This window comes from Opisthocomus hoazin, chromosome 2 (genome assembly GCF_030867145.1).
Source record: "Opisthocomus hoazin isolate bOpiHoa1 chromosome 2, bOpiHoa1.hap1, whole genome shotgun sequence".
Lineage (NCBI taxonomy): Eukaryota > Metazoa > Chordata > Aves > Opisthocomiformes > Opisthocomidae > Opisthocomus > Opisthocomus hoazin.
Window position 1 is genome coordinate 121706171 of NC_134415.1, and position 18812 is coordinate 121724982.

General features: G+C 41.8%; 1 protein-coding gene across 4 annotated transcripts in view; it reads right to left on the reverse strand.

Moving 5' to 3' along the window:
* Positions 1-1540: 1540 nt before the first annotated feature.
* The window catches only part of LDAH (lipid droplet associated hydrolase), a 132663-nt gene continuing 115391 nt past the window's right edge, over positions 1541-18812 (reverse strand). For all 4 annotated transcript variants that reach the window (XM_075414905.1, XM_075414904.1, XM_075414902.1 and 1 more), the window contains 2 exons: positions 18708-18790; positions 1541-4770 (listed from right to left, as the gene is read on the reverse strand). In XM_075414905.1, coding sequence (XP_075271020.1) covers positions 4579-4770; positions 18708-18790 — 275 coding nt within the window. In that variant the 3' untranslated portion in view covers positions 1541-4578. The remainder of the gene's footprint in view (positions 4771-18707; positions 18791-18812) is intronic.

The window sequence follows — 18812 nt, forward strand, 5'->3', positions numbered from 1 at the left end:
GTAACTGGAGTTCTGTACTCCAGTTCACTCTGGATGCTTAAAATCCTGTTTTTTTTTGTGAATGAAAATACAGGTTCCTTCCTAATATTAATGCTGATGAGTCGCAGTACCCCCTGCACGATGAGAGCAGATGATGTTAACACTTCAAAATATTTATATTCTGTAAATGGTATTCCTGTTTCGAACAAGTTTAATTGGAACAGCAGGTTCCTTACCGAATTTTAAGGGTGCCTGTTTGGGAAAACGAGTAGCTGACCCCTGACACTGTGAAAACTTTTTTTTTTTCCCCAGTTTCAAGCCATCATACACAAGAATTTCTTGTAAAATACGAAGCACAGTGTATTTTAGAGCTTGGGGGCCTTAAGACGAGTTTGTTCAAGATGTTCACAGACTAGGAAAATGAGGGGCAACCTCCACTGCCTCTTTCATCGTGAATTGCTTCAAACAGGATGGCCAAAGATCTCCTTCGGGCGGCTGACTGGCAAACACTGCAGTCGGGTGCAGAGCGAGTCAGATGTTTGAAATAACATTCTGCCTTTGATTAGCTGCTGCAAACTCCACAACACAACCACTCTCCTGCAAGCACGTTCCTGCAATAGGAGTGGTAACACCTAGTCCGTTTACTACCAGCTTAAGCACTTGAAAACAGGCTTTAATGCTTGTCCCATTCGGGCATGCATCGGCCCACTGCGTCGCTTCTGTGCGGCGCTACGGAGCACAACGACTGCTGCTGGCGGCTGCCTCTGCTGCTCGCCCTGAGACCCCACCAGCTGTCCCACAAGTACAGCCTGCTTTCATAGCTCCTGGTCACTCACAAACGCTCTCTGGATTCTTCTTTTGTAAATGTGCCAGGAAAGGGAGCACTTGCCTGCAAGCGAAGAGCCTCAGGAACTTACTGTAGTTGGGAGTCGGAGTGTGAGCTGTGACGCGGGGTGAAACAAGCCTCCTGGGTCTGCTAAGTTTATCCAAACCCAGCAATACTTTGAGCGACTTTCTTAATGATAACATTGAACGTCTTGTTTAAAGTCTTTGCTGGCAATTAGCTAGACCAAAGAAAGGGTCTGGGAGTGGATGCATGTATAAACCCATTTTCTGTAAAATAAATCTGTACATGACCTCAGCCGCGGAGAAGAGATTATCTGTTGTGGCTCATGTATGCAATTTGTCTCCTGTGAGTCAAGAAACTGGTGTTTAGCATGGAGTCCAACTCCAAATTCTTCACCATAACCACCGGGCAAGCACTGATCAAGCTTTCTGAAAGGACAAACCTCGCTAATCCACACACTCTACAGCTCATTCAAAGCAGCAAACAGAGCTGGAGGGAGCAAGGGGAAACACTGACTGATTATTTTGGAGTGGCTCTCGATAAAAATGCTTAAGTGAGCCAGGTGCCTACCACCCACCCAATCTCTGCAGTTAGCAGATGTCAGCATCACATGTGAATTCTGGGGTTTTGCAAGTATTTTTGTAAATTTCGCATGCATGAAGTAATGAAGAAGGTGAACTAAAACTAAACAAGTTATCAAAATAAAGAATCAAGTTACATTTTACCATAAATGTCTTTATTTTTGTTATTGGAGTTGTGTAGTTTTTCATAAAAGGTATTGATCTAGCCAAACACGTGAACATGAGTTAGTCATTGAAGCCAGCAGGATTACTTGTTTGGTGAGAATGAAGCACAAATGTGAATGACAGCGATGAGGTGCTACTGCATACAGTCAACTCCTTGGCGACAGGTTTCCCAAGAATTCTATAATAGTCTAGAATAGGCAAGACCACACTGTGTTTTCATGGCAAGTTGGCACATTTGGATCATAAGCACTTCTGACACTCTTTGCCTGGGGTCGTGGTGAACACCACGGGCTTCACAGGAGCTGGATTCTCACTGTGTGAGATCAGCTCCTCTTAGGAAATATATCTGTGAAAACTAGACCCATGCTGTTTTGCAATGAGTAGAATAGCAGATTTTCAGATCTTAGCCTTACGGTAACAGCTTCTAGGAGGAAGGTAGCAATTAAATCACTATGGTTTTGATAATCTTAGAGAAAATTCATTTAAGAAAATCATAAGGCATTATCCTGCAGTAGGAATTACATCGCTGACCAGATCTAATCTCCGTTTAGGTCTTAACGCAGTCAGTAGGATTTATTATAATGAATTAACATTTGTAGAAAAGGCATACATAAGTCAAGTACAAGTATTGCTAAATTAATTCCTCATACAAAGTATACGAATAATGCACTGTAAACAACTGCTTCTTGTAGGTGCTTCAGTTTCCAGGCTTGAATAGTTGCTTGTCATCTTTGGTTAATGCAAGACTTCTGTCCTCAGGAGATCCACTGCAACAGCTGAACTTTCACAAGCTGATTACCCGATTCCATGTACTTTGAAGAACAAATGTTTTGTTCAACCAGATCAACGTGTAAACCAAAACAACCAAGTGAACTGTATTTTTTATGTTGCTACGATACGAACATGTGCAGATGAATATTCATATACATAGATATATTTCCACGTATGTGAACACCTCCCCCCGCCTCTCCCAGAAGGAGCACCCAGGCCAACAGATGCATTGAGCATCTGCCCCGAGGCCGTCCAACGGGAACGCACACCAGCATCGGTGGGGTGTTTAAACACACACAGAAACATAGCACTACGGGTTTCTAGAGTGAGCACTAGAATCGGTTTGATCACGACTGAATATGGCCCTGTAGAAAGAAGGAAAGTCCCATGACTCTCCCATAAGCAGGATCAGTCGCACAGGCATGGTCCCTTCACTGCGAATCTTGCTGGTTCCTCCCCGTGCTGCTGCAGCTGTGGTCTCAACACTTCTGCCTCAAGCATCAGCGTTGGTTTCACTATGTGGCAGTGTAATCTGAAAATCCACTGGTTAGTCTCAAAAGCTAAACCAGTTTCTGATGCAAAGAAGGTCACTTAAATCCACTGTCGGCAGGTTTGAAAACTAGTCCAAAATACCCAGAAAATGAATTCTATTACAAATTGCTCTAAATATTAGTGAAAGATTCAAGGGGGGTTTGGAGAGAAGTGGAAGGTGTGTATACAATCGTGTAAGAAAAGCAAGGAATTAATTGGTCTTTTTGCATCACAGAGAACATTCTCCAGTACCATTCTCCTTAGTACCACATTAAAACTGTTAATAAATCATATAAATTAGAAACCCAATGCATCACCTAAATGCATCTGTTTGCAAGGGCAGGACTTCCCCTGACTATATTCTGTAGTGTTTCATGTTTATAAATGTCTCTATGAACTCTGCAGGGAGACCATTTCACAGGTTCATGGCTAGAAAGCTTTTCCTGATTACACTTGGCTCTGTTCCCCTGCCTTACATTATTTTCATTTCTAGCTATCGCCTCTAATTTCTTCTGTTACCACAATGGCTAGGATGTTTTTCCCTAGTTTTTCGCTGTCTGCAAAGGGGAGGGATGAACAAATGTGAGGAACAGTGTACCTGTCAGCAATATGCTATAGCAAGGATCTGATTCTCAACAGTAACATTTCATGCCATTTCATGGGTGCAGCCATGGCAGAATACCAGCCATTTTCTCACGATGGGCTTACCTAATTTGTGGCTTGGCAGAAAACTCCATACTTTGGTCCTCAGAGAATAAGAACTGAAATTTAGGCATGCATCAAAACTGGTTTAGTTCTTTAAAGCTGCTGAGCAAGCACTGTTTTCATGGACTTCATTAGGAGAGCTAGGCCACCTATCAGTAATTACATAAGGATTCTGCAATCCATTTTAACCTTTTAATACTGGCACTTTCGACCACCATCCTTTACCTTCTCTACAGCCAATCGAAAAAAACGTGTTCCAGACAAGAGCTCCATATGTTTGCCCTCGCTGAGCAGCCACAGTTACCTTATGGTGTTTTTAATACCCTATGGATTCCTGGCAGCACCTTAAACCCCTTCTGAGACTCGGAGAAACTGCACACCTCGTCTACACATCTCCCTTGTACTTATCCCAAACTCAGCCTGACCTCTGATTGACCACCAACCCCATCTGACCTGGAGGAGACAACGTTAGGGTTGTCCCGGGGCCTTGGGCTGGTCTGGCTGTCATGCACCAGGGTTACACGGACTGATAAGACACGTGGTGAGGGCCAAGTCTTCCAAAGCACACCAGGATCCATCCACAGCGGGATTTTTATCCAGAGTAGCCTGGTGTTTCTTGCTAAAGCAGGCCAGCTGGGCTGCTCCAAACCCGTCCCTGACAGCTCTCCAGCAGGTGAGTGAGGTGGTAGTAACTCAGGTACACTTGTAGCCAGTGAATCTAGTATGAGTGTTGTCTAGAGTGCTAGCAGACAATAAATATTCCACCTTTTGCCAAGTCCTGCAGAGTCCTGAAGACACAGGGTGAAGGTACATCACCACTGAACCAATAAAACTATACTTTGGACCAGCCAGTCTCTCTTTAACTCTCTCTAAAACATCTCAGTAGAAAATAAGCCATAATCTATAATAAACAGAAAAAAATAGGACAGACTCTGTCACAAAAAATCACACGGTCACAAAATAATTACATCATTTTCTTGTTAATCACTGAATCCATGTTTATAATTTGGTCAGATCATCCTGTAACCAGTCTGTGATCATGGCAGCCATCTCCTTGCTGGCATCGAGCACAAAGGCGTGGCGGAGCCCTTTCTCACAAAGCCGAATGTCCCCGTCTGGAAAATCCATTTTGATCTCATCGTAGTAGTGCTGTGGACACCAGCTGTCTCCAGTTCCATAGTAAAAAATCAGCTAGAAATCAAAGCATATAAAATCTTTAACTTGAAAAGTTACTGATGAATCGACCAATATCCAAACAAAGAGCACTGAATTATTTGGAAATAAGTGATGCTTCATGACCTAAGATATACTGTGAGGAACAGCAAACTGGCAGTTCTCGGTTGTTTTCAAGTCTGCAATTTGATGAAGCCAATTAAATGCTCTGTGACTCGGTTTCCTCACCTGTAAAACTGTGGAACACAATACAGGCTTAACTCTGACAACAGAGATCTGCTGATGAAAGTCTGGCTGTTTTAAGAAATTCGTTATTATGGATCAAAACATCTAGCTGTCCACAGAGTCCACCCCTGACCAGGCAAGCTGCTGTGTTTTCCCTAGCTATTAGCTTTTTTCTGTGCTAGATTTCTAGCTATTTAATCAAATAGCAAAATTACCAGTAAACTTCATGCTGTGTCCCAGCTGAAGGGGCTAACCGTTATGGCTTTCTTCTGGATATAAACGAAGAGAAAGTAGGAGGCTACTCCACATTTGTGAGTAGCTCAGTCTTACTGTCATCTGTTAGGTGTGATCTCTGCCTTCCTGGCTGGGGCCTTAGGTGGAGGAGCACCTATTTTTCTTGACCTTGGTGTTAGATGTAAACCAGAAGTTATTCGCTCAGTCATGTCAGAATAACAGCAATTACGGTCATTCTCAGATGCAAAACTTTTTTTGCTTGGAGAATTTTATAATCATAGAATCTTAGAATCATAGAAGAGTTTGCGTTGGAAGGGACCTTTAGAGGCCATCTAGTCCAAACCCCCTGCTATAAGCAGGGACATCTACCACTAGATCAGGCTGCTCAGAGCCCCGTCCAACCTGACTGTGAATGTTTCCAGGGATGGGGCATTGACCACCTCTCTGGGAAACCTGTGCCAGTGTTTCACCACCCTCACGGTAAAAAATTTCTTCCTTGTATCTAGTCTGAATCTCCCCTATTTTAGTTAAAAACCATCACCCCTTATTCTATCACAACAGGCCCTACTAAAAAGTTTGTAGCCACCTTTCCTACAGGCTCCCTTTAAGTACTGGGTTGTAATGTGGAACTAAAGTTCTACTAAAGTCCATTTTGTTTTGATCTTGCCCTAATAACCTTGTTCAATAACTTCTATGAAGCAGGTGCTACAAGGCCCACCTAGATGCAAAAGTCATAAATTCCAGGCAAATATCATAAAGTGTCTTTTCTGTCTGTTAGGAACACTGAATGCTGCCCTTTCCCAAGTCATAATTTCCCCCCATTTCTGTCTCAACTTTGCATACTATAGCTATGTTTTCTAATTTCTATAAAGTATTTGAAGGGAGAGTGCTTGTCTGGGAGAGAGTAAAAACCTACAGATTTAAAACTATACAGGAACAAGATTAATGTCGAGGACTCTTTATACTGAAATGTTTGAATGCAGGTACCAGAAGGATGTTGATTGCTCAACATGTCCCACACAGAGCTTGGCCCAGCTGCGTTACTCTCATTTGTTTCATATTTCATTTGTGTACTTCAGTGAATAATTGAGCAACGCTGACATAAATTAGGGGACAAGAAGTTTTCCTTTCATCACAAAAATCTTCAATTCCATCATTTTTGTAGCCATGTGGAATATAAATAAATGCACCCACTGGGGCAGAGGTGGGCTAAGAGCCCAGATTTCATTTCACAAGATGTTACAAGTTTTCATCTAACTCGTTTTTCTCTTGTTGAAGTGTACCCAGATCTTGGATATTGCTGACTATCGGCTGTATCCAAAATATAATACCTCCATTGCATAGACACCAACCCAAGTTATACTTCTATGTATATGTAAAACATACAACATAAACCACCCCATGTTAGCAAATAGTATTGGTTTCCTTTGTCACTCACTAATTGCAGGAAACAAGGTATGTTGTTTGCTTTAGTAGAAAATTTCTTTTGATCTTGCCTTCGATTTATAAATCACAGGATGTCACACTAGCAAAAATTCTTCAAAAAAGGCAACGTAAAACGGCCAGCTGCATTCAGGCCTTCTGAAAGCCAAACATCTGACTGAATCATGTTTAACCCTGGGCTCTGTTACCAACAGATACAAAAATAAAGGTTATGAAACTGAGAAAAAAAGAAACGGAGCAACTCCAGTTTAATGGAGTAGTCCCTGAAATTATTAGATATTTTGATAGTCTAGTTGTCGAGTCTCATCACATGATCACTTAGAAAAAGATGAAAAGTCATTTACGCTTACAAAGGTGGATAAAATACTTGGCTTAGTCTGCATGAACTGTGGAATCGGCTGTTCTCCAGGTAGGGCTGTAAACTTGAGAACTCACAGATTTGGAAATGCCTAAACAAAAGATTTATGTGCATTCTTAGCTTGCCTCTGCTATCTTTGCATTGCGCTTTAATCGTTCATTGCATGATCCAAAGGATCCTTGACTCATTCAATCCACTGACAGGATGATGTTCAGCTGATGAGCTGCTATTTGATAGTATTTTTCATTTTAAATTCTGTGTGTGGTCTGAGGATTTATTTACTACATATTTCATGGTTTACAGACAGAATTTATTTTCTTATGTGCATTCCTCTGGCACGCACCACTACAGGATTTGCATGCTCACATTTATTAATTTAGTTTCGCAACACCTTAGTGGCCATTTTTATCCCCATTTTGCAGATGGGGAGCACAGATATTAATGTCAAACTACATACATTAATTTGAAAGTATGTAGTGTGGTCTGAAACACCTACAGCTGGTTTTCCAGCGTGTGTAGCGTTACACAGTATTGACTATGCTCAATGGAGAGCACACCTGGACTTCATCTGCGGGTGCTCTGAAACACTGTCTATCTGTCTGTAAAACAGACTTCAAGGTCTTAAATGAGATACTCAGGAAAGCGAGGACAAAATCTGACCATCTATGAAAGATACTGACTTCACCAACAGCTCATTCCTGGATGTGAAGTTTAGGTGCCTTTACTATGAAGCTATCCATTTTTACTTCATATTGTTTTCCGTTTCTTTCAACAGGCATTTTACTGCTTCTGCCACAAATAAGGTAGGAGTTCTCCATCCTGCTGTCTCCTTCATTACACAGCTCATTTGATTAATGAAAGAGGAAAAAGGAAAAGTGATGTTTTAATAAAAGATCAACTCTCAATGCATACATAAAAGGCATCTGAATTGAGCTTAGCTTTCCCGAGCTTTGAAATGCTTGGTAATGCAGTATCAACTGGTTTTTGCAGAGCTTGTGTATACAGTCAGCTAGACTTCAAGGTGGTAAATCAAAACCCAGGTATTTTCCATGTGGCACCTACATGTATTGGCAACAGTGTTTGCACCTCTAGTTCTGCTGCGTTAGGCCTCTGTCCCTTAAGGTAATGGTGTAACTGAAAGAAGTAGCACTGTCAGCTTCTGGCCAGAGGAACACGGGACACCTTCCTGCTGGGTGTCACACTCGGGGTGTCCAGCACAGAAATTAGTGACTTAGTTTGGGTCTATCATGTGCTTTTGAAGCAAATTACATGTTTGTCCAGATTTGCCTTGCTTTGCTGCATATCATCGAGTAGTCTTTGACTGTATGAACTCCTTTCAACTGAAACTAATGCAAAGACGCTCTTCAGGATCACACTTAGCAAACTCCAGTCACCAGCAGACATTCAGTCCATGGGACCAGACAACTGCTGGCTAAAGTAAAAACCCTCTGAGATGCCTACATTGGGAACATCAGGTCCTCACCACTTACTATTTATCTCTGCAAATTGTCTTCTAGCGTGCTGCTCCCGTTACTAAGGCAAACATAGCCAAAGGCACCTGCTGAGAACAGGAATGAAAACATTTTGGAAATTCCGGTTCCATTCCAAGCAGAAAAGGGCAGAATATTTAGCAGCTACTGGCCTCGCTGGCCAGTTGTTTGTCCAATCTGTCCAAGTATGACGACTTCTGTCTTGTTCCTTTCTGGTCTCACGACTGCTCTACCTCACGTTGGCTCATTGCTTCAACTCTATTCTCCTTATCTAGTCATTTCCGATTTCCACTACTTCTGCTTCTTATTCTAGTCTCACATTCTTGCCCTACCAAGTCCAAATTTTAGTCTTCTGGTTTCTCCATCCCATTCCGAGTCTCAGCTGGAACCCTAGATGTTTTTACCCCCAGCAATTTTATCAGTTTGGAACCAGTTCCCAGCACCGCTCCTCAAATGTCTCTCAAAATATCAGTCGTTCCTAGTGTCTAGGTTCTGTTCAGTTCAGCATAAAACCACCTAAATACAGGTAACTGTACTGTGGTGTTTACATGTGTACCAGACATCCAAATTCCCACCACACAGTCAGGAAAGATATATTCAGTAAAGCTATCGATGCTTAGAAAGCTGTTCAGCTGAAACAACAGGTGTCTACAGTAAGGTGGGTGAGGCTGCACTTCAGGCTTCACTAAGAACTCAGCTGCTTAAGTGTAGGAACCTAATGCCATTTGAGATGCTCTAGATATCAGAGATACCTGCATGAGACTGGCAGGTATGACAGATTTTATGAGACCCACAATTTTCTGGCCAAACAGCTGGAGGCCAGACAGGGGATATTCCACAGTGCCCAAAATCAAACCAGATGTCCATGTTTAAGGGCCAAATTCCACCGTGCCTTCTTCAATGGATTTCTGTTGACCCTAATGGGGTCACTGGCACCTCTGATGCCTACTGCACCTGTAGATTCCTACAAGTAAACTCACCAAGCATGATTCTGGTGCCCATACATAAATACCTGGTAGTGTTAGGTTAAGGGTTGGACTTGATGATCTTCAGGGTCTTCTCCAACCTGAATGATTCAATGATTCTATGATCCGACACAACTTCAGATTGCTCTGGTAGCATATCCTGTTTGGTTTCCACTGCTGCTACAGGCAGCTCGTGTGTCTCATATGCCAGTCTTGCTTAGGTAGCTCAAATCCACCACCTCCAACATCACCAGAAGCCTACCTCTGGCCAAACAAATGGAGCCTTTGGTTCCTCCTGCCTCTTCCTCTGCCTCTCTGTTTACCCCTCACTCACTAGTTCCCTCTACACTAGATCAGCAGGTATCTCCTCTGCATTGGAATGAATAGCTTTCTTCTCCAAGTCAAAAATTTTTACCACGAGAAAACGATGCATTTTTCCCTGACCCTAATTTGTAGACATTGCAGAACCCTTTAGAGTGAAATAAATAATAAACAGGCAAGGCAGGACAGACACTTGTGTCACATATGCAGTTAAATTTTCGGTACATTACAACCAACAAACTAAGAACAGTTTTATAACAGGAAGACTCAGGGAACTTTATTTGATGCTGCTGTTATTCTGTCTGCTTATTTTGTGTGCAGATGTTGGTGCATGCATTTTGTGTGTCAGGGTGCGTACGCCTGCACATCTAAAACTTTAACATACCTGTTTCTTAATTAGAAACTGCCAACAGAATTCAGAATTGTTTTCAAAATGCTTCCCTAATAATGCATTGTGCAATAAAATCTAAAAGCAGGGTTGCAACTAAGGTGTAAATTTTCAGTGGTGGTAGAGGGCCTATGAAGCCTGACAGACGCTTGACTGTCGTTTGTGGTGTCGAGGGTCTCCCTTCGAATGACAACATATCTGTGCTCTTTGCCTGTGCCACACACAGCCACAAAACACACAGAGGTTAGGATGTTATCTATTTTCCTAACACATTAAGACAGATTCATTTTAGACATATTTAAACAAATGTTTCCAGAACCCATAAATTCTCATCTTCATTTTAACATCAGGAGCTTTCCTATTACAGCACGCAGTCAGGCATAGTTAATGAACCATGTGAAACCAGAGGTAAATGGGATCTTAATTAATGGTAGGAAACACTGGCGTGCACTATATGATTGGCATGGATCTGTAAAGTACATATTTCCCTGAGGACTGTGCATGGCTGTAAAGACATCCTGAGTCAGGATAACCATCGTACCAGCAATGGAAAACCACTGCCAACCTGAGCAGGCAAAAATGGTGGGTCAGGCCCCCAAAACAATGAGACTACCTTAAAAATAAAACAGATTTACAAAACAATAAATAGGTTTTTTTCTACTTTTCTTCTGGGCTTAAACTTTTCAATATTTCCATTAGTGGTCAGACATTGGAACAGGCTGCCCAGGGAGGCGGTGGAGTCCCCATCCCTGGAGGTGTTCAAAAAACATGTAGATGTGGCACTTTGGGACATGGTTTAGTAGGCATGGTGGTGTTGGGTGGATGGTTGGACTCGATGATCTTAGAGATCTTTTCCAACCTATGATTCTGTGATTCTAAGATTCAATTTTTTAACTTTTTTGCGATGAGGGCGAGAAGTGTATTTTTTATTCTTTTGCAATGTTGAATGCTGAGAGTTCCAGGTATTCCTGACTCGGAACGGAAATCCCAGCTACCACTGGTCATGACAAGGGCTTTATGTGATTCCTGATGCAACACCCTGCTTGTTATGAGTGACTAAAACATGTCCTCTTTCAGGATCTGACAGTGAGGGCAGAGTAAAGGGGATGTGGGTTATCTTTGCTGGCCATTCAATACCATGTTTTAAATAGTTATGCAATTTCTAAGTTTCAAATAGTTTTAAAATAACAGCTGTGCTCTTGTAAGCTGTTTTACCACTAACTTGCTCAGAATTACCTTCAGCCTTAGCTTCTGTAAAGTAAAACACAAGTTAGAATAGGGCTCTGTCAGCCTAGTACCCTGTAATATGGTATGTGTACTCAAGACACTGCACAACGATGGCAGCTGCTAAGTAAACATCAGAAGAATCTGAGATTTGTATCAACAGGATGTTTACATTTAAAAAAGTTTCTAAGAAAATAATAAAGATTTCCTGCAGTTGACTCCATTGGCACTTGTTTTAGTATGTATGACAGTTCACAGAAGTATAAATTACACAGAGATTTCTTTTACGCCTCTTCCGTAGCTGCCATAGGTCAACACTGAAAAATAAATCCAAAAAGTTAAAAAATATTAACTGAGTTCCCTCTATCTCTCTGGAATTTGGTACATGCTATAACAACTGCAGGATCTTATTACACGGGCAGGCACCACTCCAGCTGATGGCAAAGAGTGAAGGGCTGATCTCTGTGGATATAAACTAGCGGCACACGTGCAATGGCAAGCAAGACTGCAGCAGTGTCCTTGCGGAAATCCTTGTCTCTGATACATTAACTTTTTATCGGTATTACTCCCACGTGCATTCACTGGCTGAAACAGCAGCTTCTCTCCGGGCGACATCTCTCAACAGCACCCAGCGAATAGTTTCATTTGCTCTTGGATGAAACCTGGTTTAAAAGGCACTAGCCCATAACTAATTTTAGTGTCAGTGAAGGTTTATAGAAAATGACTTAGCTTCTCCGCAACTATGAAAGAGTCTCCACCTTATCCTGCCAAAAGAATAGTATAAATGACATGGGAACAGACTGGTTTGGGACACGCTTCCTTTTTGGATTTGCTTCTGTTGTACTTTGGCTTTACTAATCAGTTTCTGGGAAGAATTCAGAGAGCTGGCTTTGCCCTAGGAAGCCCTAAATGCTTTAGGATCTGGTTCTCTGAGCCACACTCTCTCTCCCCTTGTGATCCTGCCATGGTTGAGATCAGCTGGTTTGATAGTAAGGTCTTTGGAACTTGCTTCTCAGCTTGTTTTACCAGAATTGGAATTTCTTAACTTTCCAAGGGCAGTGCGAAGCCAAACTTTTTCTGCTGGACCATTTTGAGAAGAGGCAGTTGATAATCTAGGGTACACGATGCTATTTTTAAATACTAATCCGTAGCGGTTGTAGTAAAAGTGTAATGGGTTGTTCAAGTATTTGTGGTGAATTTATTTAACATAAGGAACATGGCCAGTTTTGTAAACCAACATAAATAATAAACAAAGTCAGCTTCCTTGTCTGGAAAGAGAGTGGAGAAATATTTTGCTTTCAGAGAAATTAAGATGCAAAACCTGAGATGCAGCCAGACGCCGTGGCTGCTTTGCACGTGAGTCAAGATGTGTTACTCCTTTCCTTGGTGTCAGTTAGGGTGTTCTACCAAAAGGGCAGGGTGCAACCCCCCCTCTTCATCCTGTTCTCAGTGTTAATTGGAAATTTGGTAAATCGAGGAAGGGGAAAGGGCTTCTCTTTGACTTTGGTGCAGTTTGTTAGCGATGCTATCAGCTGCTCTGCACGTAGACCCAAGAGATCAAGCGAGGCCACTTCTATTTTCACTTTCTCACACATAATGAAGGGTCAAACTCAATGCAAAGTAAAAATGTGCTTTTAAATAGGATGCACAGGATTTATCAACAAACCCGGGTGATTAACTTCTTTATACTATGTTACTTTTAAAGACTTCAAAGCATTTCGAGGGTATATATTTAGACGTGTCAGGAACATGAATATTTCAGAAGTCAGGTCTGTATAAATACCAAAATAAAACCAAACAGACCTGAAACCACTCTTTAAGTAATACTATTACTAGGGCAGAGTCTTCCAACCATATTTACTGCAAACAGTGTTTCCCTCTGAGTATCAGCCGGACACTGTCCACATTCAGCGGGACTTTATCGAAGGTGGTGAATCAGTCAGATCTCTGTCGCAACGGCAGGATCAGCGTCTGGCCGTAAATGGCAATTTTGTTGACTGCCATGCAACGAGCTCCATGGCAGAGGGAGAGAAGGTATGTGATTAAGGGGTAGTAGGGGTTGGACAGTAACTTCACAAGTGTTCTTCAGAAGGCTGGAGAAATACTGCTGTCTTCGCTTATTGCGTGTGGCACACACCTTATACCCATCCCCCAAACCCTGGAAGTCCATGTCACCGCTTCTTTATTAGAATACCACACAGCATGAACGATGGTAACAGGAGCTCAGTTACAGAAAAAGTGAAATGTCACAGATAAGTACACTGTGGTACACTGAACGTTTTGAATGCTCGCCGGGATCCTCTTCCACTGAGGAGAGAAACTGCTGATCCCTGGTTAGGCATTCTGGGTGCTTCAAAGAGAAGGTTGTTTTTGTGGTTGAATGACACAGGCACCAAAATCCCCAAGCACATGTGCAATTTCCCTAACTTCAACTCTGCATCTCCAGGGAATGCAGGCCAAAAAGGATGTAAGGCCAGCCAAAAAAGAGGTGTTCTTGGCTCCAGAGAGCACTTTGCACCTATTCAGAAAGTGTGTTTGGAAGGTTTTTCACAAATGTAGGCAAGCAACTCAGTCAGGCTGCGGGCAGGCAAAGTATTTGTAGTATTCCTTTAACCACTTATCTTCAGATCATGCTCCTCTCACTGGGAATAATTACTAAACCCCTGTGGATGTCTACAGAGACTCAAACAAAAACACAGGGCAACAGCAAACCAGCTGCTTCAGGGGTCAGAACAGTTCTTGGTTGCTCAGTTTTAAAAATTTTCTCTAGCAAAGACAATTTTTCAAAAGAAAAACCTATCACTTTTCTGTAGAAAGGACATACTTTACTTTTGCAATTTTCACTCTAAATCTCTGCATATCACTGTTGAGTTGATACCAGTGGATAACACATTTTCTGTGGTGTTACTGGTGAGATATAAACTTGTATTACTTTAAATTCTAAAGACACCATTGAAATAAGCAGGAAGTGGTAAACATACACTTCATTAATTTAATTTTTTCAAAAGAGAATTTCTTCCCCACCTAACCATCTACAGTCTGTTACAAGCTACCCACAACACAGACTTCCTCAATCTGAGTAAAAAAAAAACAAACAACAGGTTCCTGTGCCCATAAACTTCTAGTTTATACTTTTTCCCATTTGATTAAAAACTATTCTTCTCAGACAACAGGTTTTTTTCATCTTTGTATCTCTACTTCAGATGTTTCCTGTCTTTTTCCTTACACAATCAATGCATCTGCTACACCAGACCACTGGCAAAACTACACTCAAGGAACATACAAACCTTTTCTGGTTTAACATGCTCACCAAAAGAATTATGATATTCAGTTGCTGAAGTGGATGATTTATGGTCTTAAGGAATTATGAACCACTATAGCAAGTTCACTGCCAAACTGATTCAAGGCTTCCTGAAGTCTGTGGGAGCTCTTCCATTGATTTAGATGGGCTTTGGAGCAGATCCTACACTTAAAAGTAGGACAACTGTGTATTACACACGAAGTACTGAACAAAATATAGCATAAAATCTGAGGGGTGATTTTTTTTAAAGCAAAATTTTCTCTGTAAACACTCTAGTTTTACGCTTCAATGCAGTATCTTCCTGGTTACAACAGTGTTACAAGTTTACTTGACAGAAAAAGAGTCAATAAGGCTAAGTCTTAAAATAAAACAATGAATGTGGCATGGCACAGACTTAAAAGTTAAGTACTGTAGAGGGCTTCTATATGGGAATATCATCCATCACAGGCACGCTACTGAATACCCAACACAACCATTTTCCCTGTCCTTTTTTAATTTTTATTCTACCAGTAAAAGCTGCATGATGCTCAGTGCTGATCCATCTTTTAGGAATACAGAATTACACCCACTTCCTTTTGTTCAAGAATTACAATAAACTTCTAGTACAGTAGTATCTTTGCCTCCAGTTTCTATTAGGATAAAGGGAGTTGATGTTACTACAGTGAAAGAACGTAGCTCAGCTGGCTTAGACACAATCAGCTAATGACAATTAACCATCAAAGCCGAGCAAATCTTTTGTCAGTATCCCCTACCTTACTTTTTTGGATTTTGTGATTTATCACAACTCCCTGTGTCATTGCAATAAGAAGCCTACATTCGTATACTACTTGATCCAGATGAATAGCTTTAAAGCCAATATTTTAAATGCTCTATCATATATTATTTTGTTAGAAGACAGGTCTCCATCCTCCTCATACAGTTCTACTGCTATTTAATGTGCACATCTTCAGTCTTTAGAAGGTTGCAAGCGAAATACCTCACCTAATTATCCACATAATATTCCAGCTCCCATTCTTTCAACATAAATCTGAGCAATTAGCACTGTTAGAATAAGAATTTGGGGTCTGGAGATAAAATTTCTCCTGGTACCTAACTAGTAATAATTATAGTTAAAACCAGGCATGGAAAGACTGTAATAATTAAGTGTCTCTTCTTCTTTCTTCTTCAGATCACAGAATGCAAATAAGATCCAGAAATAACTTTTCTATTCCACAGCAGCTGGCAAAGTCAGGTGTTAAGATTGGCTTTTAGCATATGCTCACAGTGACTACTAAACTGTATAAATTTTTTGAAGTGACAGCTTGCCAGTTCTATAGCAACTTGGACTATAGTTGCTGTTTTTATAAACTTCCAACCTTTATAAATTAAGCCCATTTTTATTGTCAATACTCTTCAAATTTAACCTAATGCCAACTCAAAAATTTTTCCTTAATTCTTACATTCCCAGAAATTACTAGAAGATGAAAAAAGAGAAGCATTTAGCTTCATTTTTAGACCTGCTGCTTCTTCAGTTTGCCAACTGAGCAAAGCTTGCTTCAGCTTGCTTCAGCTTTTTGTTTTTTTGAGGATGTTTGCGACTTTAAAAGTATGCGGACATCATAGAAGAATCAATAAAAGAAAGTTAACACAGGTTTAAAAAAGCTCCTGCCTGCCAAGGCCATGCTTAGATTGACAGAGTCAACAAAAGCACAGACCAAGCAGACTCGGACACCTGCAAACTCTTACTGTTGGCTATGGGCCTTCACTGGGTACAAGAAATAAGTATTTTTGTAATGTGAAGTATCTGAGTAGACCATCTGAAGTCACTGGACCTGCAGCTGATTGTCACCACTATTGTCCTCATCCAACCAAGCTTTTATGTTTAACTTCAAGCACGCGTGCGTGTGATAAAAATTTCCAAAAGCACCTGAAGTGCTAATCCGGCAAACTCTTCACTTTTGTACCCTGACTGACATGGTAACCTGCAGTCTTGCCCTTGGTTTCACGGCACTAACAGACCTTACCAGCCTTGCTGGGTCCCCAACCCACACTCCCTGCCCATGGGTCCAGCGTCTCCATCTCTGTCCTTTGCCTTTAGTCTCTGTCTCTCAAGCTACACTGTAGGAGCATCTGTCTCCAGCCCTGGCCCTGGCCCTGTGGCCTAGACTGACATTGGATCTACATTGTCCATAGCTTGTCGTCTGGATGGATCCCACCTTGCAGCTTGCCATCTGTCATGTCTTTGGCCATACCTCCTGGATGGACTTCGGACCCACGGTGTAGCCTTGTCTCTAGTCCTGTCTCGGGCCCTGTCTCCTTTTACTCCTGACTAGATTCTCTGGAGGGATGCTCGACCTGGATCATTGCTTTGCCTTGTCTGGGACAGCCCACAGACCTGTTACCTTGCCCTGCTCGGGTGCTGTGGGATGGACCCTGCTCGGTGAGGGCACTGCCTTGCTAGCAGCACCCTCGGCTCGCCTCTCCCTTTCCTGCAGGGAACAGGCAGACCCTGCAGCTCCCTGACACTCGGAGAGGTGATTCAGTCAGTAAAATCAACCATTTTCCTTTAATTCAGTGGGCTTTGGATCAACCCATGGAAAGTTTTGTTTAAGATAAAGAGAATATTTGCAGTCTGCAAGATCAGCCCTTCAGCTCCTTCATTGAGATTGCCCCCGAAGTGCAGGAGAACTGTGAATGCTCTGCAATAAAAAGGTGAAAAACCAGGCATGCCTAGTGCAGTGCAGTGTTCCTTCTTCACGTGTGCTATTTCAACTCCTTTAAAAAACACTAGAACTGAAACATCTGAACATACTTTTCAAAGTGCAGAGAAGGCAAATGGGATCATTATAGAATAAATCAATTTTCAGGCAAAAAAAAGAAAGACTGATTTATGAAGTGAACTTTGTACCATACCTATTTACAAGGCACAAAGAAATCTTACAGAGATCTAGGACCTCTGTCCTAGAAAATTCCATTCTCCAAGGAAAATCTCTGCTAGTGCAAAGTGCTGGAATCATTCTTTCAGCAAAAACACAGGAATAATACAAAAAAACGGAGGGAAGGAAGGGGACACAGTAGAATAATATGTTATACTGATAATAATATGTTATACTGATTATCTACTCACACGGAGGCTACAACGATAATAGTTTATTAAATATGACAGTTTTCTGGCTCATAAGCCATTTGTCTGACCATGGCCACACTATTCAATTCTCTCAACCTCCAAAACAGGGTGACCACATCAAAACTCCAATTAGGAACAGTTCCTGGCCTGTGCCAGTCCCTGAACCGTGCCTGGGAATTGACTGCGAGAATGCTACCGATCCAGAACAAAACTGTACCAGGATCTCTCTCAACAATAAATCCATACAGACAAGAAAGTTCAGTGCAGGGGAAAGTTCCCCAAAACTACTTAATTTACTTGTATCGCAGCAGCTCCAGTTTCTGAGGAATGTACTTTCTGTATCTTACACCACAGTCGACTGGCTGAAACTCTGGAGCCATAATCACTTTGCAGACTCCTCTCTGTTATGTTTTGACGCCACGGAAAAATCTAGCCTGCAGAACCCCATGGTACTACCTGACACCACACAACACAGTACATGGTACATGTTCTGCTTGACCTGTCCAGCAGCAAAGTCAGAGGATTTGGTCCATCAGCCTGCACTTGTGTCCTGGCTGGCCATCTGCCTCTCTGATCAGAACCCAGGTAACTACTGGCCCCACTGGGAACCACATCTCAGGCTAAGCCAGAACATCGACTGTTTCTCTTCCACCAAGGAAAATATACCAGATGGGATACTACATCTGATAGCGGTGAATCCTACATCTCTACAGGTGTGGGTCAATGACACTTCAATGAAGGGTGACCCCTTTAATGGCTTCTCCAAAGTCAATGGAATGACACTAACATAAAAACAGATTCAAGCCTGCTGAAATTCCGTTTTTGCACAAATACAACTGGATGGAACATTTTGTCATGCGTGTGTGCTTCCCATGAAAACTCTGAGGATTAAATAGTTACCTTCTTTAAATTTTCCTTTATGGTTGTACTGTCTCTCTCCACAACCTTCATCATTTCTTGGCTTGCCATATACAAGATGTTGGCTGTAGAAAAAGAAACATGCAA